Source organism: Dromiciops gliroides, chromosome 2 (genome assembly GCF_019393635.1).
Source record: "Dromiciops gliroides isolate mDroGli1 chromosome 2, mDroGli1.pri, whole genome shotgun sequence".
NCBI lineage: Eukaryota > Metazoa > Chordata > Mammalia > Microbiotheria > Microbiotheriidae > Dromiciops > Dromiciops gliroides.
The window spans coordinates 561,881,243-561,905,623 of record NC_057862.1 but is presented as its reverse complement, the minus strand read 5'-3'; the positions used below and the strand labels follow the sequence as shown (position 1 = coordinate 561,905,623).

Below are 24,381 nucleotides of genomic sequence, written 5' to 3'. Positions count from 1 at the left end.
CCATAAGAAAGTCAGTCTACACAGTACTACTAGCACTGAAAATCCTTTCAGTGAAAACGAATGGATCACATTCCCTCAGTACTTCAGTTGCTGCAAAGTGATTCTACGCCTTCTAATAATTTCTTCATACTTAGGTACTAGTCTTCTATTTGGTTCCCCAGAAGCACTTTTCATCACTCTGACATAGGCTATTAGATAATAAATATTTCACTGTTGTGCAAATGAGTGGGTTAAGTATTCCCCCCTTCAAAATAATTTTTTTTGAAAAAATATTTCCTGAAATCAAAAACCCAAATGAATTTAGAAAAAGATTTTTTATAAAGTCCCACAGAGAAAATTAATTGCATTTAGTGTTTTTTCTGTTGCACATGATAGTGAAACAATAGAATATAACATATGACCTTGTCAATTCCTTTCACTAAAATGCAATTGTCTTGTCAGCTGCTAATTATTTTTAGCTAAAGTAATAATCCATTTAAGAACATTTACTCAGTATTATTATACATTCAGGTTTTTTTGAAGGAAGGCTTGCAAATGTTAATAGTGAAGATTTTATTGCGTACTGTGAATATAAAAATGGAACCTTAGAAGCAACATAAGGAAGAGTTGAAAGGTTGGGAAAGACAGGTTCGTTTATTTAGAGCTAGGAGAGGCCTCAGAAATCATTTAGCCCAAACCCCTATTCTAAGAACACTGGGGCCCCAAGAGGTTCCATTACTTGCCGAGATCACTAATGAATCCAAGACACTTCTTGCTTTTTCATAAAGTCCTGCTTTATTCTATACATTTTGATTTAATTCAAATTCAATTGAAGTCTCTATTAAACACCTATTACATACATGGTACTAAGCTACATGCTGAGGAAAGAGAGAAAAAGCCATCCCTGACCTCAGGGAGCTTTTATTAGCGGTAGTGGTTGCTGTTCAATGGTTTCTGACTCTTCGTGACCCCTTTTGGTGTTTTCCTGGCAAAGATACTGGAGTGGCTTGCCATTTATCTTCTCTAGCTCGTTTTACAGATGAGGAAACTGAGACCAACAGGGTTAAGTGACTTGCCCAGGTGTCTGAGGTCATATTTGAACTCAGGAAGATGAGTCTTCCTGACTTCAGGCCAACCACTCTAGCCACTGCACCACCTAGCTGCCCTCAGCTTAGATTCATTCTACAATAAATATATAACTACATATTGTGCACAGTGCATTGAGAATATTTATTGCCTGGGTTGCTAATTTGTAAATGAGACATTTTCAAATATGTCATGAAAATATGACAAAACACTTTGCCCTGTGTCTCAAAAGCCTCCCAACAATGTACCCAATTCACGTAACTATCAGTTGAAAGCTTGTAAGTCTTAAGTTCATGTTCATGTGAAAATATATCTACTACAAATACATTCTGGAGGTTATAATACTTTTATTGAATGCAAAAGAGCCAAATGATGAAAGCTAACATTTTTCTTCAATCTGGAAACCAGACAATGATAATACCCGAAATATATTACCTGAAATAATCATACTAGAAAAGAGGGTTTCTCAGTAAGTATAAATATTATTTGACAGTAATTTCATTGAATAGATGTAAAAATATTTATGTTCCATTTCTTGTAAGTATGGAAAATTTATATTCACCAAGGCCACCATAAATTGCTAAAGCAATTACTTGAAGAAAGAGAACTTTTTCATTTTAGGATTAAAGCTCCTTTAGAGACTACAGATGTATCCATTGTAATCTTGCAAAACAACAAAACTCATTATTTCATCATTCACTCTAAAATAAGGTATCTAACTCAAAGATTTTTGAACATATTTTCTACTTTAAGTTTGGCCCAGTTACGAGCTTTTGTCTCCCGGTTTCTTCCTGTTTGTCTTTTCTATCATCGTTTCTACAATCACTGCTGTTTCTTCATAAGTCTGAATTCGGTCAGTTGAAAATTTCTCAATGGATTCTACCACCTCTACCTTCTCATAGGTCATGGATCCATGGGGGCCTTTCTCTAGTAGCCCTTTATCTGCTGCCTCTGCAGCTTTATCTTTCTTGATCTTCTGTGCTTGGCCTGTAGAATGTCCAATTGGATCAGGTATGACTACTGGACAGGGCTTCACAGCCCCCTTATCCTTTGGAATGTTATCTATTTTTTCTCCCACACTCCCCTGATCTCCATTTTTGCTCTCATTCTTTCCATCTCCAGAATGTTCTTGATTTTTGTATTCGTCATCATGCTCTTCTGGTTCATCCTCCCCATTTGGGCATGGAGGTTCGGGCAGCCCAGGTATCGGCTCCACATCATCACCACCACCTATCTGGTCAATAGAAACAACAATCCCACCTTTCGCTGGGATGGATGAGGAACAAAAGTCAGGGTCTACATAGCTGGCATCGCCTGTGACAAGTACATGACGTCCTTTGGTGTACAGATCAGAATGAGGCTCAGCTCCTTTGTCACTTCTTACTCTCTCTTTAATAATATTACACATTTTACCAAAGGCTTTGCTTATCTGTGCACCATCTGGTACATCCTCTGGGGCTACTTCAGGTTTTAGGGCCCCTGGTTCTTCATACCTCACTTCCAGCTTTGATTGGCGCTCATCTTGAAGCTGGACCGGGTCTTTGTATTCTACAGATTTCTTGACTGGTTGGTCCTCTAAAGTCTCATCTGCTTTGTCTTTACTTGTAATCTCCTTTTTCCTTGAAGCTTTTTTTGGTAGGCCCTTTTGCCTTGGTTTTACTGTTGTTATATCCTGAATAGCCCGGGTGATATCTTTAAAAAAAAAAAGTCACTAGTTTGAATGTCACTTTGCAAAACAAAATATAAATATTTTCCATTTTAAAATAATCTAAAACAAATATTTGGGGACAAAAACTAAGGAAGTAAATAGCTTACTATGTTTTCCTAGGATTTAGCATTAAGAGGGACCTGAAAGATATCTATTTGAGGAGCTCTTCACCTCGGGTCTGTGAACTTTTTCAAATATTTTGATAACTGTATTTCAGTATTATTGGTTTCCTTTGTAATCCTATGTATTTATTTTATGAATTTAAAAACATTCCAAGAAAGAATCTATAAGCTTCACCAGACAGCCACTGGGGTCCATGATACAAAAAAGGTTCAGACCCCCTGACCTAGTCCCAACCCTTCATTTTACAGATAAGGAAACAGAGATCAAGGGAGGTAAGAAGACTTATCCCAAGCCTCACTACTAGCAAGTAGCAGAATTAGGGTATGAACCCAAGTCCTCTGACTTCATATTCTATTACAATGCCATGACATTGTAATATTGGAAGGGATAGTGAAAGGACAAATAGCATGCCTAAAAAGGGGGAACACAAAGATGCTATTAGAGACGAAGGGAGTTATGGTAACCCGTGAGGTTGCTGCCCTCTGATTCCAAACAGTCATATTATTTCTAGAGACACAGTATCCTCAAACCCTTCAGAACTTCCCGCAGCCTTCATTGAAAAACACTGAAAGAGAAGCCCTCTCATTAGATATTATCCACATTTTCTTTTTCTTTTTCCTTCTAAAATGCTCTATTCATTCGAACCCTAGGTTGCTTTGGTTTCTTATTGCACCTCCATAACCTGCACAGAACTCTTTTGGTTTATGTCTCTAGTGTCTTTAAGTAAAATGTCCAATTATTTTGGTGTTACAGACATCTTCATTACTGCCATTCTAAGCAGATTCATCATTCAGAAGCATCACCAAGAAGAAAAATAATGTCATTTCACCCTGATGATAAGCTCCATTAAATCACACCAATAAAACAAAATTGTCTTTTGTGAAATAGGCCAGGTTTGAGAGCAAAACCTATTTCTACTTCATTTTGAAATAAGGTAAAATATTGCAACCACATATTTCCCTCAGCATCTTGAACTAAATGGTTCTTGGTATAATCTGCCTCTCATTCAGGATACTATCTGGGCTTCTCTCAGTACAGATTACAATCATTTATTTAGCACCCACTGTATACTGGGTGTGAGAAAGGAAAGCACCATTCATATCTGACATGCTCCCTTAATGATAACATTTTTTCAGAAGGAATGAAAGGACATGGAGATAAAAGTCTGAAACAAGCTTTCTCATCAATTTCCTAAAGATTAAGTATTTTGTTTTTGATGGAGAGGAAGGCAGAGGAGTATTACCTTTTCTGCTGGAAGGCAGGTTGTAAGAAGCTTGGTAGCTCTGGGTAAAGAGTGTGATCGGTGTTCCCACTATAGCAGAATTCAGCCTAACAAAGATAGACAAAAGGATTTTTCTTTCCATAGCTATTTCTTCAAATAGTAATAATACTTTTTTAAAAGATCCCAGGGAGGGGCAGCAAGGTGGCACAATGGATAAAGCACCGGCCCTGGATTCAGGAGGACCTGAGTTCAAATCCAGCCTCAGCCATTTGACACTTACTAGCTGCGTGACCCTGAGCAAGTCACTTAACCCCAATTGCCTCACCAAAAAAAAAATCCCAGGGAGCAAGATTGACCCTTTAAACAAAATAAAGATATGATCTATAGATCAAAGTGATACTGTCACTGATATAATGATAATTAATAACACATAATATAATACACATATGTAATTATACCAAGATCACAATCCATCTATAATTTAGTAGATAAAATTTAGAAAATTACCTGATTCAGTGAGATTAAGGAACATGTCTAGAGATTCAATGTGAAAAGTAACACATAAACATAGGCCTTCCTAATTTTAAAGTTACCACTTTATCTGCTACACAAGCCTGCCTCTCATAATGCATGGAAGGCAGCAGACATATAGAGAGCCTCTGACCAACCTGAGTCCTCCCTCTGCTTCCATTCCATGTGATAGAGGCCAGGGCAGAAAGGGGCACTTCCCATGGCATTGGACAGGTGCCACAATGCCTTGCTAGATGATACCCACCTGGCTGGGAGAACATAGTGAAGTCTCCCCTCAAAGGGTAATGACCCAGGCTGAAAACATTAATTTTTCAGTATCATTAGTTCCTGACCCAAGCTCAAAAAAAGTCAGTCACTCTGCTCACATTTATTAAGTACCTACTATGTGCTGGGCACTGGGTTAAGTACTGGGAATACAAAGTAAGGGGGTAAAAAAAACCAACCTAGTCCCTGATTTCAAGCATCTCACAACCTAATGGGGGAGAAAACATGCAAATAGCTATGTATAAACAAATTGGAGGCAGTCTCAGGGTAAAAGTAGTCACATTATGCAAGACTGAGAAAGGCTTCTTACAGAAGGTGGGACTTTTGTTGAAACTTGAAGGAAACCAGGGAAGCAGTGAGGCAGAGATAGAGAGGGGGCAAGTTCTAGGCATTAGGGACAGCCAATGAAAATGCATGGTGTCAGGAGATGGAGCATTCTATTCCAGGAACAACTAGGAGTGCAGTATCATTGGATTGTAAAGTAGATGGAGAAAAGTAGGATGCAAGGAGACTGAAAAGGTAGGATGCAGCCAGGTTACAAAGGGCTTTAAAAGCCAAACAGAGAGTGTTAGATTTGATGCAGGAGGTAATAAGGAGCCACTGGAGCCGATTGAATATGATGATGATAGTCAGACCTATACAACCGGCTTTCTAGTAATCAGTTTTGCAGCTGAATGGAGGACAGACTGGAGTGGGGGGGAGACTTGAGGCAGGGAGACCAAACAGCAGGCTATTGCATTAAGCAAGAGACAAGGAAATGAGTGCCTGGGCCAGGATGGTTACAGTCAGTGTCAGAGGAGAGAACGTGGTATATGTGAAAGATGCTATGAGGGTAGAAGCAGTAGGCCTTGACAACTGATTGAATATTGGGAGTGACAGAGTGAAGCATTGAGGAAACTCTTAAAAAAGGAAACAAAAAGGCAGAAATGGTAGTCATGGAGTCAAGGTCCAGTCTCAGGCTTGACTAGGCAAGCACATGGTCCCCCACTGCCCTGTGCTTCTACTGTAAACCCTAGATTCTTTTTTTTCTTTATTTGTGGGGCAATGAGGGTCAAGTGACTTGCCCAGGGTCACACAGCTAGTAAGGGTCAAGTGTCTGAGGCCAGATTTGAACTCAAGTCCTCCTGAATCCAGGGCCAGTGCTTTATCCACTGTGCCACCTAGCTGCCCACAAACCCTAGCTTCTTAAACTGGCCCCATATGAGGTCATGTAATTGAATGTGGGGGGTCATGAAAAATTTGGCAACAGTAAAAGGTTATGTATACCTATTTTACATACCTATATGCCTGGGGTCATGTAAAAATTTCTCAGGCATAAAGGGGCCACAAGTGGAAAAACTTTAAGAAGCACAGCTGTAAACCACCCCTGCCAGATCTTTATAGGCTATGAGAAAGGGTCTACCTTTCAAGACAAGAGTCTACCCCACCCTCCCACTCTCAGTCACCCAACATCACAAGGTAGTTCCAGGCACTGGAAAAGATCCTATAATTTTTATCAAGTAGCATGACAAGGGAGATAGACAAAATCATCAGAAGCTCTCCTGATCAACTTCCAGTTACATGTACACATTCTATTATATCAAAGAGCCATTGTTTGGGTCGCTCCACCACACATTACACTTTCTGAATATTAAGTAGTTATAAAATAAGCATCTTTTTTAAGGCAAAGGGAAACCAACTATCTTTCTTTGCAGTGCTTTCCCGAGGCTGTGGTGACATTTTAACATTCTTTCAAGGCCTGCTGCTTTCAGCATTAAGGACACAGCTTCCTCCATGACATAAGCCCACTGGTCACAATTACCAGAAAAATGTTACATTAACCAAAGGAAAAGAAAATATAAGTATGTTTTTGACTCTTAAATATTTAGCAACTCAGTACCGACTGTGGAACTGTTGAGATAAAGAAAAAACCTGCTTCTTGTTGGTTTTTCTGGTAGCATTTTTTTTCCTTCCTTCACTGCACTGTGACACCAAGAAAAATTATCTATTTCAAGTCAAAGAATAATGCCTTAATAAAGAATATGTCACAGCTAATGCCCCACTCCTAGGCCTCACCATGTTGTGTGGAGGACTCGGGATTCTCAAAAGCTCTGCCAGTGGATCAAAAGCAAAGATGAGAAGCTCTGTGTAGGGGCCCAGCCAGAAACCATCTCTCTATCAACTTGAGAACTGGGTTATCTAAATTTGTAGAGGCCTACCACCAGAAGTTTGTCCACTAGATAATGGTTTTTGGAGGAAGAGCATAGCGTAGTAAGGAAATGTTCTACTAAGGTATAAAGGTTAGTATAAGATTACATGAATCTACATCACTGCTCAGGGTAACCACACTGATGAAATTACACTTCTTTTGAAGTACAGAAGTAAGCTCTGTCAGGTAGGTAGGTGACAAAGTAGATAGCCCTGGATCTGGAATCAGGAATACCTGAGTTGAAATCCTACCTCAGACATTTATTAACTATGTTACCCCTGGGTGAATCATTTAACCTTTGTCTGCCTCAGTTTCCTCATCTGTAAAATGGAGATAATAGCAGCACCTACCACCCAGGGTTGTTGTGAGGATCAAATGAGATATTTATAAAGTGCTTTGCAAACCTTAAAGTACAGTATAAATGATATTGGTATTGTTGTTGTCTTGGCAAAGAGCTACACAAAGGCTTTTGATCTCTGGAAGCAAGAGAGGTGACAAAGTGCTGCTGGGAGTTTAAGTCACTCAGTGACTGAAACTGTGACTAGGAATTACAGAAGGAGCTATTGGTGGACTGCTAGCTATCTCCATTCCAGGAATCTGAGCCACTGAAAGGGAGTGCTTGCTTCATTGAAGGGAGAAGTTTTATAAGAACCCAGGAGCTGATTCTGCCTTGACCAGGAAAGATCTGATGAAAAAACTGAAAAAATTCATAGAATAACCCACCATAGGTTCCTATGAAATAGCTGTCAGGGTTTCAGGATCCAAGACAAAAAGTTGTCATTTCTGCTAAGACTGTAAATCAACCCAGATTATAAATAGACCTGAATTTCTCTGTGTAATCCCTCAGGCTTTAACATATAAATTAATCATCAGCTGCACCTAATAAGCAATAAAACTTCCCTGATAAGAGGTTCCTACCAGCATAATTATTGGTCAACAGCTTGTGACCTCTTAGCCATTTGGGTCCGTTAAGGAATTTAATAACAGAGCTGGATCCAAGCAGAACAATAGCTTTGGACCAAGGTCCAACAGAAAGCTATGTGACTAGGCTGAGGAGGTGGTTATTGTTAGCAGAATTAGACCTTTATTCAAAGTTGACATCTCCCTTTAAAAATAATAGCCCCTCCTCCACCTTAGTGACCCTCAAATCTGGCTTAAAGCTTGGAATGCAAAAGGTGCATTGTTCCCTCCAGTTTTCAGAGACAAATGAGGATCAGGACATATTACAGCAAGGTGGAAGATGATAAAAAAAATATTGCCCAGCTAGAACAGCAGTGGTAGGATATAGGAAAGATATTTACAAGATTTCCTGCTTTATTTTCTTGGGACAGGGTCAGAGGCTACATCTCTGGGAGTCAGAGCAACAATTTAGCCATCACACACACATACACATACACACACACACACAGAGTCTCTATCTCTCAATAATCTCTCTCTTTCTCTGTCTCGTATACACATACATAAACACAATCTCATTACAAATAAGCAAAAAGAAACTCAAATAGAGGCGCCAATTATTTTTTATCTACAGTAATTCCTTCTATTAAAGTTTGTGTATATGTCTCTTTAACATTGTTATATAGGGACAGCTAAGTGGTGCGGTAGATAGAGCACCAGCCCTGGAGTTAGGACAATCCAAGTTCAAATCCAGCCTCAGACACTTACTAGTTGTATGATTCTGGGCAAGTCACAACCCCAATTGCCTCTACCCTCCAAAAAATATTAGTTATTATGTAAAATTACATTTCCCATTTATAGAAGTCATTTTTTAACATTTACATTTTTGTACTAAGCTAGAAATTTCCCTGAGAGTTCCTGTTCTTAAATCCTCATTAGACAAATGTCTCTAAAGTTGTATATGTTTTTCTCTGTGTGACTCAGTGTCCTAAGAGCATTCAATTGGCCACTTGCTTCAAGACTCAAGGATTATTAGCGAGAGAGGGGATCTCTTCCTTGGGCAATCCTTTTAAATCCTCTTGACTGCTATTTAAAGTGGCCATTAGACAGCCCAATTCCAAGTTGTGTTAGGAACAACCCAGTTTAAGGATTGTAACAGGTCAGGAGGACCTGAGTTCAAATCCAGCCTCAGACACTTAACACTTACTAGCTGTGTGACCTTGGGCAAGTCAACCCCAATTGCCTCACAAAAAAAACAAAAACAAAAACAAAATGGTATAGTTGGTAAGTGGCAGCAAATCCAAGACTTGAACCCATATCCTCTGACTGGAGATATAGCATTCTTTCTCCTGCACTAAATCAATTCTCTGTTAGAAGGACCTTGGTAGCATGAAAAATTTAGACTTCTCAGCATCATACTCCCTGAGAGAAAGAGTATTCAGGTATCTTCCCAGACTAGAGGAACAGTTCACTCTTTTCTGGAGGGAAAGATGAGCCAACTCCTGGGATTTGCCTGTATCCAATTCTAATCCTGTCCTGTTCTAATGATGTCATACGGAATATCACTAGTCTCTGATATTTCACATAGTATCACAGCATCATGAGAATTTTTTTGCCTTGCTGGGAAGAAATAATACAACCCTGAAGCCATAGCTTCCTTCCACCTAGAGTTCTTGCTAATGATGCTTTTTGGTCCATGGCTAACTAGTGAGGTTCTGCCTTTCTTATCACCTCCCAGCAGAACGGACCCCATCTTCCAAATACATTAAGTTTAAGTCTTATGGGGCAAAAGTTCTTAAAAAGAAGGGCATACTTCAAGTTCAATTAAAATTTAATTTTGATGTGGGTTACTGTAGTTGCTTCCCCTCCCTCCATCAAAAATACCACATCTGAAATTATTCTTTACTTCAAAAGAGCTGCAATTTCTTTAGTCTGGATATTCTCTCCACCAACACAGTTTACAACCCTTCCATGCTGAAGAGGATAAATTTATGAGCTGCTATAATTGAAAAAATCATGCCATTGTAGTTAGTTTTGTAGTGATGAGCTTGCCTAAATTTAATTAGAAAAGTCCTTGTGCAACAGTTCATCACTGGGTCCATATATCAAACCTTTCTAGCTGAGAAAGCTTGTGTTCAATGGACATAGCCCCCCCAAAACTGCTACCAAAAGGAGTTATCAGAGTAGGACATTGAATGAAGGATATGGAACCAGGAATCAATATTGACAAACTATTTAACTGCAGATTGTGCTTAATGATAAATGGGTTGAAATTTAAGGTCATATTTGGACAAGAACATGTAAAAAGGGAAGCGTATTAAGAATTCCCACTACAGCCATTTTGGAAAGCAAATAAAGTGACTAAAATGTCCATACCTTTGATCCAGAGATTCTACTACTAGACTTAAACCCCAAGGAGACCATTGATAAGAAAATCCCCATGCACATCAAAATCTTGGTAGTAAGATTTTTTTAAGAGATAGCAAAGAATTATAAACCAAATGGCTATCTATCAGTTGAGGGGGAAGGGAATGTCTAAACAAATTGTGGTCAGTTTATGTCATGGAATATTACTGTGCTCTAAGAAATGACATGATAAAGGCAAAGAAACATGGGAAATTTTATATGAACCAATAAAGAGTAAAATTAGCAGATCCAAGGAAATAGTACAAACAATGGCTACAACCATGTGAATGGAAAGAACCACCACAAAACAATCCAAAGCGAATGTCATGGGGGCTACTACATAGTAGTAGTAGGCTTCCACCAGTCGTGGACAACCATGGATCAGCGCCTTGAAGAGTCACAAGCCACAGTGTGGCTGTGCAGTCCGCTGTGGCTCCCATATCAGGCCACTACATGGTGCAGTGGATAAAGCACAGGCCCTGGAGGCAGGAGGACCTGAGTTCAAATACAGCCTCAGACACTTGACACTTACTAGCAAGTCACTTAACCCTCATTGCCCCGCAATAAATAAATAAATGGATGAATGAATGAATGAATAAATGAATGAATGAAGAAAGAAAGAAAGAAAGAAAGAAAGAAAGAAAGAAAGAAAGAAAGAAAGAAAGAAAGAAAGAAAGAAAGAAAGAAAAGTGAATGTCGCAAAATTAGAAAGAGCAAGCCTAACTTTAAAGAAGAGATATGAAAAGACACCCCAGCCCACACTTTTGTAGATGCATGGAGTCCATAGCTGTGGTACATAACACATATTGTCAGATTTATTTATTGATTGATCAGTTTTGCTGGGGTTTTTTCTCTTTCTTTTTTTATTTAGCAATATTATTTATAAGGGATGGCTCTCTGTGAAAGGAAAATGGAGAGGGATACTAGGTAAAATTTTGACAACTAAAAAAAATTCCAAATAAATCCATTTAAAATGTTATTTAAAAATAAAAAGAGGGGCGGCTAGATGGCGCAGTGGATAAAGCACTGGCCCTGGATTCAGGAGGACCTGAGTTCAAATTTGGCCTCAGACACTTGACACTAGCTGTGTGACCCTGGGCAAGTCACTTAACCCTCATTGCCCTGCAAAAATAAATAAATGAATGAATGAATGAATGAATAAATAAATAAATAAATGAATAAATAAATAAATAAAAAGAATAAAATTAAGTTCCCCAGATAGTACATAAAGGACTATGAGCCTACAGAAAGACCACTAACTCCTGATAAAGAAAGCCCCCCAATCAGGCTATCTTCATGGGTCAGATTTTTAAAAACAGATTTCAAAGCACAAAACTATAAAGCTAATCTCTTGTTCTCTCTTCAGAGATTTGACCACCCAACTTCCCTCCTAAGAGGCATAATTCTCCCAAAATAATAAGCTCCTAGGATCATGAAAAGTAAACAGCTCATTTTCCATGGTCTAGGACCACCTACCTGTTATCTTCATTCTCAATGATACGCTTATACCGCTCCAATTCATTTTCCAGCGACTGCTGGTATATTGCCAACTGGCGGCAGTCATTAGTATACTTTTCCAGCATTCTTTCTGCATCTTCAATCTCTTTCCTCAGAGTTTCAATCTGTTCATTGTAAAGTTGAATCTCATCATCGTAACTCTCTTGGGTGTTTTTAATAGTTTGTTCCAGGTTCACAGTCTGTTGAACAAAGACACAAACATGAAGAGGAAAAAATTTTTTCCTGTGTTCACTAAGACATTTTTTTCCATGAGCAAGCCCAGGCTTAGATGAAAATGTATGATATATAATATATTTATACATGTGCATATGTTTATGTGTATTTGTGTGTATAAACAAGAATGTGAATATAACTCAAAACATCCACCCCAGCCTCCTTTTTTATATCTATTCTGCTAATACAAAGATTCTAAGACTGATCTCCTGGGACTATGCACAATCCCTTGGTAATTTAATACATTGAGCTTTGAAAACTTACCCTGGGGTCTATCCTATCCCAACTGGTGAACACTTGAGCCCAAATTCACATAGCCCACTTATCTTTTTGCCATTTTGCCCTATCACCCTGCATATACCCTCCCCTCAATCTCCTGCCCTCCCTCTCCCCACAACACATATCACTTTCTATTTTTTGTTCTAGGAATCCCAATCCAATCAACACTGCTCTTGTTGGGGCAGCTAGGTGGTGCAGTGGATAAAGCACTGGCCCTGGATTCAGGAGGACCTGAGTTCAAATCTAGCCTCAGACACTTGACCCTTACTAGCTGTGTGACCCTGGGCAAGTCACCTAACCCCAACTGCCTTACCCAAAAAATGAAGAAAAAAAGAGAGAGAATACTGCTTCTGTTAACTGGCTCATTAAACCACTCCCCTATGGCTCCATTTATCCTCCTTGTGACAGATCAGATGAAAATGCCCCCACTACTTCCCTTTATGTGCTATCTCTCCATATAAAAATGTAAAACTTATTGAGAGCAAGAATGACTCATTTTTGAATGTATATTCCCAGTACTTAACACAGTCCTTGGCATGTAATAAGTACTTAAATGCTTTTTCATTCATTCTTTCAAACACCTGGGATTTTGTCAGTATGGATAATCCCTGATGTAGATCACAACCCTTCTTCAACTTTGTAAATGACTGACCTGGTGATAAGGCTCTTTGAACTCAGCTAGACTTCTCTTTATATGGCAAACAAATTTTAAAAAGTATAAATGGGCCTATATTTGACTTCTTTCTAGTTTAGTAAAATCTTCCAGACCTTGGTCTTTTCTGGAACAGTATTTGAGAACTTGGGGTCACTTCTAGGCCCCAGTGGTTCTGTGTATATATATTTGTGTGGGTATATTATATAGTATATAATTTATATATATATATAATCACTTAGTATTGTCATTTTGTGCTGTGATCTATGTTATATATCTTATATATGTGTGTTTCTACTAAACTAGAAAGGAGTCAAATATAAGCCCAGTCATGGTTTTTCGTTTGATATATATGTATGTGTGAATGTATGTATATACACACATAAGTATGCACACATATGTATGTATTTTTGTAGCATGTATAATCAAATATATGTGGGTATATATACCCACATATACAGACAGACACACACATATACATAGATGAACAATTGTGGTTGACAACAAATGCCACCATTTTGGATTCCATAGACAAGGAAAAAGATTAAAATACATGTGAATGTGTAATCAGAGTTGTATATATACATACCAGATATCTAATTCAGTCTGGATAAGTCAGACTTTTTTAAATACTCCTTAAAATAGCTATATAATGGAAATTAAATCCTTTTTCTGGATCACATTAATCAAATATAAGTCTGATTGCTAAAGACAGAAGAATTAACAGCACATACCAAATACACACCATGATTATTCTATTAAAATAATTAAGGGGAAATTATCTTCTTGTTTTTATTATGCCTTTATCCAAAAGTAGCATTAGGAGTTTTCCATTTTCTCCTGACTTCTGCTAAGTTAGAGTTGCATTGTGTTTAAGTCAGTTAAAAATGCACAGGTGTCCCTGGGAGCAGGACAATAACAGACTTGAAATTTGAGTCCCAGACAGAGCCATTAACTAGAAATTTTTGTGTCTGAGGCAAGTATTAAGGACTGCACACAGACCAAGCAACACAAAGGAGACACCCAGCTGACAAGAAAAGCACATCTCAACAGGAAGGCAGAAACCCCAAGACGCTTAAATGGGAGCAGATCTGGGCAGGGAGAAAAATTCACCCCATTGTACCATGTGGCAAATTCCTTTTTTAACTATTCCTTCTGATTAGGTGTGAAGCTCCAATTTATCCTTCACATGTCTGTCAACATGATTTTGCTAAACGGTAGGTCTGACCATGCCAACCCTCTACTCAATAAACTCTATTATCTCTCTGTTACCATCCAGCCCATACTAGCCTGTTTACTGGTCCTCACACACAATATTCCATCTCCCAGCTCTGTGACATTGCATTTCCTATCCTGACACCTGGACTTCCTTCCTTCTTCATCCTAACTTCTTAGAATCCCTGTTTCCTTCAAGACTTAGTTTAAGTACCACTTTCTTCAGGATCCCCTTCTCGGTCTCCCCAATTGCTAGTGTCTTCCTCTCTAAAGTTAGCTCGGATCTATTTTGTTATTGTTGTCTAGTCACATCCAACTCTTCAAGACCCCGTGGACCATACCATGCCAACACTGTCCATGAGGTTTTCTTGGCAAAGATACTGTGGTGGTGTGCCATTTCCTTGTCCAGTTGATTAAGGTTAACAGAGGTTAAGTGACTTACCCAGGGTCACACAACTAGTAAGTGTCTGAGGCAGAATTTAAATATAGGTCTTCCTGTCTTCAGGCCCAGCATTCTATCCACTAAGCCACACAGCTTCCTCTATTTTATACATACCTTTTATATACATATGTGTATATATGTATAACTACATATACTTATGTAGGTACTTATAAATATGCCTATATAAAAATATATATTTATAAATACATGCTATTTTCTACATTAGAATATAATAAACTCCTTGAAGGCTTGCACTGTTTTTGTCTTTTTTTGTAATCCCAAGAATTTATCACAATACCTGGCATTGAATAAGCTTAACATATGTTTATTGATTGATTGATTGATTTTTTTTTACACTGCTGAAGGATTAAAAGTTTATTGGGGGGGGGGGGTGGAGCCAAGATGGCGGAGAGGAAGCAGCAAGCTGCCTGAGCTCTCCTTCTGTTCCCTCAAAACGAACATTAAATCAAGCCTCTGGACAGATTCTGAAACTACAGAACCTGCAAAGAGACAGAGAGACACAGTCCTCCAACCAGAGATAATTTAGAAGACTTCAGGGAAAGGTCGGTCTGACTCAGGCAAAAGGGAGGCCCAGCGCAGGGCAGCAACCCAGCGCCGAGGGGGTCGGGGCAAGTCAGCAGGAGCTGCGGGCCACAGCCGAACAACTGAGGCCCCTAGAACCTGGTTCAAAAATCTGGTGGCCAAGAAGGACAGTGGAAAAACCTACCTGCACCGGCCGAGAGGGCCACAAACGGGTCAGGCGGGATCAGACGCCGGGGTCCGGCGCCTGGCTGGCCGAGCACAATCAGACAGGAAGTGCAGGGTGGGGGATCTCCACACACCATAAAGGCCTCAGAGTAAAAACCCGGTCACACAGCATCTATACCCCTGCACAAGAAGCCCAAAACAGGGACCCTGGTGCCCCCAGAGCAGACCTCAACTTAAAAAATAAGTAAATAAGCTGCAATAATGAGTAAGAAGCAAAAAAGAACCCTCTCCATTGAGAGCTTCTGTATCAATAGGGAAGAAGCCAACACAAACTCAGATGAGGACAATAGCCTCAAATTGCCTACATCTGAAGCCTCACAAGGGAAGGTGAATTGGTCTCAAGAACAAAAAGCCTTCCTGGAAGAGCTCAAAAAGGATTTTAAAAATCAATTGCGAGAGGTAGAAGAAAAAATGGGGAGAGAAATGAAAGCAAAACAAGAAAACTATGAAAAAAGAATCAGCAGCTTGGAATAGGAAGCACATAATTTCACTGAAGAAAACAAAGCCTTAAAAAATTCATTTGGCCAAATGCAAAAAAAGGTGCATAATCTCACTGAAGAAAACAATACCTTAAAAAATTCATCTGGCCAAATGGAAAAAAAGGTGCATAATCTCATTGAAGAAAAGGCTGCCTTAAAAAATTCACTTGGCCAAATGGAAAAAAAGGTGCATAATCTCACTGAAGAAAACAAGGCCTTAAAAATTAAAGTGGGACAGTTGGAAGATAAGGAATCCATGAGACACCAGGAATCAGTCAAGCAGAATCAAAAAAATGAAAAAATAGAAGAAAATGTGAAATACCTCATTGGAAAGACAACTGATCTGGAAAACAGATCGAGGAGAGACAATTTGAGAATCATTGGACTGCCTGAAAGCCATGACCAGAAAAAGAATCTAGACACCATATTCCAGGAAATTATTAAGGAGAACTGCCCTGATATCATAGAATCAGAGGATAAAATCATCATTGAAAGAATCCACCGATCACCTCCTGAAAGAGACCCCAAAAGGAAAACTCCAAGGAATATTGTAGCCAAATTACAGAATTATCAGGTGAAGGAGAAAATACTCCAAGCAGCCAGAAAGAAGCATTTTAAATATCATGGAGCCACAGTCAGGATTGCTCAGGACCTGGCAGCTTCAACATTAAAGGACCACAAGGCTTGGAATATGATATTCCGGAAGGCAAAGGAGCTTGGATTGCAGCCGAGAATCTATTACCCAGCAAAAATGTGCATTTTCTTTCAGGGGAAAAGATGAACATTTAATGACATAGGGGACTTTCAATCTTTCCTGGTGAAAAGACCAGAACTGAATAGAAAATTCGATCTCAACATACAAGACTCAAGAGAAGTTTAAAAAGGTAAACAGAAGGGGGGAAAAAAAGGTTACCCTATTAGGTTAAACTGTTTATATCCCTACACAGGAAGATAATACTCATAACTCTTAAGAACTGTAAATGTATTTGGGCAGAGAGAAGGACTTTACATAGAGGGTATAAATATAAATTGTCTTTGATGTGATGATACAAAAGAATTAAGGGGTTAAAAAGGGAGTCTATGGGGAGGAGAGGAAAGGGGAGGTGGAATGGGATGAATTATATCATATGAAGAGGTGGAAAAAAAACCTATTACAATAGAGGGAAAGAAAGGAGGGGGGAACATTGTTTCAACCCTATTCTCATTAGATTTGACTCAAAGAGGGAATAACATATACGTTCATTGGGATAAAGAAACTTAACTCATTCTTTAGGGAAGCAAAAGGGGAAGGGAAAGGGGGGGACTGATAGAAGGGAGGACAAAAGCAAGGGAGAAAAGGGTAAAGAAAAGAGAGGGGGGTGATAAAAAGGGAGGGCAGATCGGGGGAGGCAGGGGTAAGAAGTAAAACGTCGGTGAGGAGGAATAGGGTGAAAGAAGGGGGGAAAAGTACAAAGGGGGTAAATAGAATGGAGGGGAATAGACAGTCAGTAATAATAACTGTGAATGTGAATGGGATGAACTCTGCTATAAAACGGAAGCGAATTGCAGAGTGGATTAAAAACCAGAATCCTACAATATGCTGTTTACAAGAAACACATTTGAAGCAGAGAGATACACACAGAGTAAAGGTAAAAGGCTGGAGCAGAATATATTATGCCTCAGCTAAAGTAAAAAAGGCAGGGGTAGCAATCCTTATCTCAGACAAAGTGCAGGCAAAAATAGATCTCATTAAAAGAGATAAGAAAGGAAATTACATCTTACTTAAAGGTACTATAGATAATGAACTAATATCAATATTAAATATGTATGCGCCAAGTGGTATAGCATCCAAGTTCTTAGAGGAGAAGTTAAATGAGTTACAAGAGGAATTAGACAGTAATACTATACTAGTGGGGGATCTGAATCTCCCCCTCTCAGAATTAGATAAATCTAGCCAAAAAATAAATAAGAAAGAAGTGAAAGAGGTGAATAGATTGCTAGAAAAGTTAGACATGATAGATGTCTGGAGAAAATTGAATGGGGTTAGAAAGGAATATACCTTTTTCTCAGCAGTACATGGCACATTTCCAAAAATTGACCATGTATTAGGGCACAAAAACATCATAGTCAAATGTAGAAAGGCAGAAATAGTAAATGCATCCTTCTCAGATCATGATGCAATAAAAATTACATGTAAGAAAGAGCCAGGGAAAAGTAGAATGAAAATCAATTGGAAACTAAATAATTTCATTCTAAAGAATGAATGGGCCAAACAAGAAATCATAGAAACAATCAATAACTTTATCCAAGAGAATGACAATCATGAGACAACATACCCAAATCTATGGGATGCAGCCAAAGCAGTGCTTAAGGGAAAATTTATAGCTCTAAATGCTTACATGGATAAAAAAGAGAAAGAGGAGATTAATGAATTGGGCATGCAACTTAAAAAGCTAGAAAAAGAACAAATTAGAAATCCCCAATTAGACACTAAATTAGAGATCTTGAAAATTAAAGGAGAAATTAATAAGATTGAAAGCAAAAAAACTATAGAATTAATCCATAAAACTAAGAGCTGGTTTTATGAAAAAACCAATAAAATAGATAAAATATTGGTTAATTTGATTAAAAAAAAGAAAGAAGAAAACCAAATTACCAGTATCAAAAATGAAAAGGGTGATGTTACCACCAATGAAGTAGAAATTAAATCAATAATTAGGAATTATTTTGCCCAACTGTATGCCAATAAATTTGACAATCTAAATGAAATGGATGAATATTTACAAAAATACAAACTGCCCAGGTTAACTGAAGAAGAAATAAAATCCTTAAATAAACCCATATTAGAAAAAGAAATTGAACAAGCCATTAATGAACTCCCTAAGAAAAAATTCCCAGGGCCAGATGGGTTTATGGGTGAATTTTACCAAACATTTAAAGAACAATTAATTCCAATATTATACAAATTATTTGGAAAAATAGGTGAAGAAGGAGTTCTACCAAATTCGTTTAAGACACAAATATGGTGGTGATACCAAAACCAGGCAAAGCAAAAACAGAGAAAGAAAATTATAGACCAATTTCCCTAATGAATATTGATGCTAAAATCTTAAATAAAATATTAGCAAGGAGATTATAGCAAGTGATCACCAGGATAATACACTATAACCAGGTGGGATTTATACCAGGAATGCAGGGCTGGTTCAACATTAGAAAAACTATTAACATAATCAACCACATCAATAAGAAAGCCAACCAAAATCATATGATTATCTCAATAGATGCAGAGAAAGCTTTTGACAAAGTACAACACCCATTCCTAATAAAAACACTAGAGAGCTCCACTAGATGGAGCTTTCCTTAGAATAATAAACAGTATCTACCTAAAGCCATCAGCAAGTATTATATGCAATGGAGATAAATTAGAGGCCTTCCCAATAAGATCAGGGGTGAAACAGGGATGTCCATTATCACCCCTATTATTTAATATTGTCCTAGAAATGTTAGCTTTAGCAATCAGAGAAGAGAAAGGAATTAAAGGAATTAGAATAGGCAAGGAGGAAACAAAACTATCACTCTTTGCAGATGATATGATGGTATACTTAAAGAATCCTAGAGAATCAACTCAAAAATTACTTGAAACAATTAACAACTTTAGCAAAGTAGCAGGATATAAAATAAATCCACATAAATCATCAGCATTTCTATACATGACGAACAAAGTCCAGCAGCAAGAGATAGAAAGAGAAATTCCATTTAAAGTAATGGTAGATAATATAAAATACTTGGGAGTCTACTTGCCAAGACAAACCCAGGAACTCTATGAACATAACTACCAAACACTCTTCACACAAGTCAAATCAGATCTAAATAATTGGAAAGATATCAATTGCTCATGGATAGGCAGAGCTAATATAGTAAAAATGACAATACTGCCTAAATTAATTTACTTATTCAGTGCCATACCAATCAGACTACCTAAAAATTATTTTATACAGCTAGAAAAAATAATAACAAAATTCATCTGGAAAAACAAAAAATCAAGAATATCCAGGGAAATAATGAAAAAAAATTCACAGGAAAGTGGGTTAGCAGTACCAAACCTGGAGCTTTACTTATAGTAAAGCAGCAGTCATCAAAACTATCTGGTACTGGCTAAAAAATAGAGTGGTAGATCAATGGAATAGGCTAGGCTCAGGAAATGCAGTAGTAAATGACACTAGTAATGTAGTGTTTGATAAACCCAAAGACTCCAGCTTCTGGGATAGGAACTCAGTATTTGACAAAAACTGCTGGGAAAACTGGAAGATAGTATGGCAGAAATTAGACATAGACCAACATCTTACACCTTATACTAAAATAAGGTCAATATGGATACATGATTTAGACATAAGAGGTGATACCATAGGTAAATTAGGAGAGAAAGGAATAGTCTACATATCAGATCTTTGGAAAGGAAAACAGTTTTTGACCAAACAAGAGATAGAGTATATTATAAAATGCAAAATGGATGATTTTGATTATATTAAATTAAAAAATTTTTTTTACAAACAGAAGCAATGCATCCAAAATTAGAAGGGAGGCAGAAAGCTGGGAAAGAATTTTTGAGGCCAGTACTTCTGATAAAGGCCTCATCTCTAAAATATATAGGGAAATAAATCAAATTTATAAGAATCCAAGTCATTCCCCAATTGAGAAATGGTCAAAGGATATGAACAGGCAGTTTTCTGATGAAGAAACCAAAGCTATCTATTCCCATATGAAAAAATGCTCTAAATCTCTAATGATTAGAGAGATGCAAATGAAAACAACTCTGAGGTACCACCTGACACCTATCAGATTGGCTAAAATGACAAAAAAGGAAGATAATAAATGTTGGAGAAGCTGTGGGAAAATTGGAACACTAATTCATTGTTGGTGGATCTGTGAACTGATCCAACCATTCTGGAGAGCAATTTGGAATTATGCCCAAAGGGCGATAAAGCTGTGCATACCCTTTGACCCAGCAATTCCACTTTTAGGTCTTTTTCCCAAAGAAATCATGGAAAGGGGAAAGGGACCCACATGTACAAAAATATTTATAACTGCTCTTTACGTGGTAGCAAGGAATTGGAAGTTGAGGGGGTGCCCATCAATTGGGGAATGGCTGGACAAGTTGTGGTATATTAATACAATGGAATACTATTGTGCTGTAAGAAATGATGAGCAGGAAGAGTTCAGAGACACCTGGAGGGTCTTACGTGAGCTGATGATGAGTGAGATGAGCAGAACCAGAAGAACATTGTACACAGTATCATCAACATTGAGTGTTGACCTACTGTGATGGACTATATTCTTCTCACCAATGCAATGGTACAGAAGAGTTCCAGGGAACTCATGATAGAAGAGGATCTCCAAATCCATGAAAAAAAAAAAAGAACTGTGGAGTATAAATGCTGATTGAACCATACTATTTCTTTTGTTTTGGGTGCTGTTGTTTTTTTTTTCTATTTTGAGGTTTTGTATCACTGCTCTGATTTTTTCTCTTATAACAGGATTAATGCAGAAATAGGATTAATGTTATTATGTGTATATATATGTATGTGTGTATATATCTATATGTATATGTATATAGATATATAGATATATAAATATAACCTCTATCAGATTACCTGCTGTCTAGGGGAGGGGGGAGGGAGAGGAGGGAGAGGAGGGAGAGGAGGGAGGGAGAAAAATCTGAAATTGTAAAGCTTGTATAAACAAAAGTTGAGAACTATCTTTACATGTAACGGAAAAAATAAAATACCTTATATGTAGTTAAAAAAAAAAGTTTATGTCGAAGCTCTTTAAATATTATGCCCTGGTGAAAAGAAAAGATCTGATCACCTCACCTAGTTACTGTTTTCATCCCAGTTCTAACTGTGGGCAAATCACCTTACCTCTCTAAATTCCAATTACCAAAACTAGCTACATCACAGGGTTGCTGTGAGAAAAGCATTTTTCACCTTAAAACACTAGAGAAAAAAGAACTATTAATAGAAATATTCACTCACACAATTTCCTAAGCCAAATAATAATGATGCACAAGAAAAATTAAGGGGGAAATGTTTGATTTAATTGACTTTATGACCAACACAGTTAGCTGCAACCCACAAACTTTCTCATATGAAGATCTCATCAAAATGTTCAGTCCCTGGTTCATTGGGGTATTTATATCTACAAGACTGATATTTTAATATTTTGGCCTTTCCTTTCTGTCTCATTTCCTCATCTGGCAGACAGATAGAACTCCCATGGCTTCCATGAGATATTTATCATTCTGGTCAATATTCATAGCATTACCCCTGTCTAAAAGAGATGCATACTAACTCAAATGTGCCCTGGGAGAAAAAAATCCAACAAAGAAAAATTCAAAATTTCAAATTGAAGTGTGTTTCATCCAAACTGGATCTGTACATACAAAGTACCTCATTGCAATTATGAATTAATTTGGCATTATTCCTTGAAATAAACTTATAAAAAGTGGATATATAGACACCATTTTTCAGGCATGCTGCTGCTCAGTTGTTTCTAAGTAGTGTCCTGCTCTTATTGACTTAATTTGTGGTTTTGTTGGCAAAGAGGGGTTTGTCATTTCCTTCTCCAGCTCATTTGACAAATGGGGAAACTGAGGCAAACAAGATTAAGTGACTTGTCCAGGGTCACACAGCTAGGAAATGCCTGAGGCCTGATATGAACTTGAGAAGATGAGTCTTCCTTACTCCAGGCCCAGCACTCTATCCACTGTATCACTTAGCTGCCCTTTTCAGGCATATTTGTGATAAAGTGAATTGCATAAAGTGAAGTATACATGTACTCAAAGTTCAGACAATACATACCAGCTTCTTGTGTGAGAGTGTATGTAAGACTCACTATCCTTTTTGGGGAGGAAGGGGATGAGAAGAGTGCAAAGGGAATGGGTCTAGTCCTATGATTTCATTAAGATAGGTTAGCAAAAGTGAGAAAATGCCTGTATTAATCTGGGTCTTCAACTGTCCTTCAATTTATAGTCAGAGAATTACCTGGGGCCATGAGAGGAAACTCAGCCAGTATGTGTGAGAGTCAAGACTTGAACCCAGGTCATTCAGACTCCAAATCTGGTTCTCTGTCCACTAAGCCATACTGCCTCAAATTACAATTTCCTGACAATACTTTACATGCTGCAAAGGAAAACCTTCCATAGAACAGAAGGATTTGAAGAGCAGCCTGGCAACTTGGTCAAAGAACATATGGCTCAAAAGGCAAAAATTATTCCTCAACATAAGAGAAACATGAAGTCAAGCTTTTCATTTCATCTATATATTAAGGGGGCTGGAGAGATGATCTCAAAGGTCCCTTTCACTTTTCAATCTACAATTCTATGGTCTCTATTTAGAGCTCAGAGAAACTATCCCTGACAAAGATGTTGACAGTGATAGCATCTCATTTGAGACTTGCAGATGGGAAGAGCCAAGATGGCAGAGTAAACAAAGGGACTCTCCTGAGCTCTCCCAAATTCCCCTCCGAACAACTATAAAATAGTGCCTCAAAATTAATTCTAGAGCATCAGAACCAACAAAAGGAGGGGGTGAAACAATTTTGCAGTCCAAGACAACTTAGAAGGTTGACAGGAAAGGTCTGTCTCACTGGTGTGAGAGTGTATCATGGTCCAACAAGCAGGATTTGGGGGTGACTGAATCAGTGGTGGCCACCTCTGACTATTGGTCAGAAGGCAATTAAAAGGGACAGGGTGCAGAACTCTGTTGCATTACCCATATGGGGCTCCAGGTCACTGACCTGGGTCACAGTCCCAGGGCAAAGGAGGAATACTAACACACTAGAGCATGTGGCCACAGGGAGTAGGGACCCTAGACACACTTTCAGGGTTAAAAGGGGTGCTTGTGGTTACTCACAGACAAGAGCACAGGCCAGGAGAACAGTGAATATACCTCTCCTTAGATCGTATCACCTTGGAAGAGCTGAAAACTTACAGGTCCACAAAATTGGCTCTAAAAACAACAGCACAAACACCTGAAGCTTGGAACAGTGCCCCCTCCACCCCAGGAACAGAGACAAAAGTCAAGAAACAGGTTGGTAAAGTGAGCAAACAATAAAAAAAAAGAACTTGGTCATAGAAAGTTACTATGGTGACAGGAAAGAGCAAAACACAAACTCAGAAGAGGACAACAATGTCAAAATAGCCACATGTGAAGCTTCAAAGAAAAAGGTGCATTGGTGTCAGGCCCAAAAAGGATTCCTAGAAGAACTCAGAAAAGGATTTTAAAAATCAAATAAGAGAGGTAGAAGAAAAATTGGGGAAAGTATGTACAAGAGAATAATGAAAAAGAGTCAACAGTTTGGTAAAGAAAGCCCCAAAAAATGGAAAAATATGTACAAAAATTCACTGAAGAAAACAATTCCTTTAAAAATAGGAT

At 38.1% G+C, this 24,381-nt stretch overlaps 1 protein-coding gene across 1 annotated transcript in view; it reads right to left on the bottom strand.

The window, feature by feature from the left end:
- Positions 1-1,828: 1,828 nt before the first annotated feature.
- Positions 1,829-24,381, bottom strand: part of BFSP1 (beaded filament structural protein 1) — a 62,701-nt gene continuing 40,148 nt past the window's right edge. The window contains exons 6-8 of the mRNA XM_043989602.1: positions 11,881-12,101; positions 4,140-4,225; positions 1,829-2,757 (exon numbers count right to left, since the gene is read on the bottom strand). Coding sequence (XP_043845537.1) covers positions 1,829-2,757; positions 4,140-4,225; positions 11,881-12,101 — 1,236 coding nt within the window. The remainder of the gene's footprint in view (positions 2,758-4,139; positions 4,226-11,880; positions 12,102-24,381) is intronic.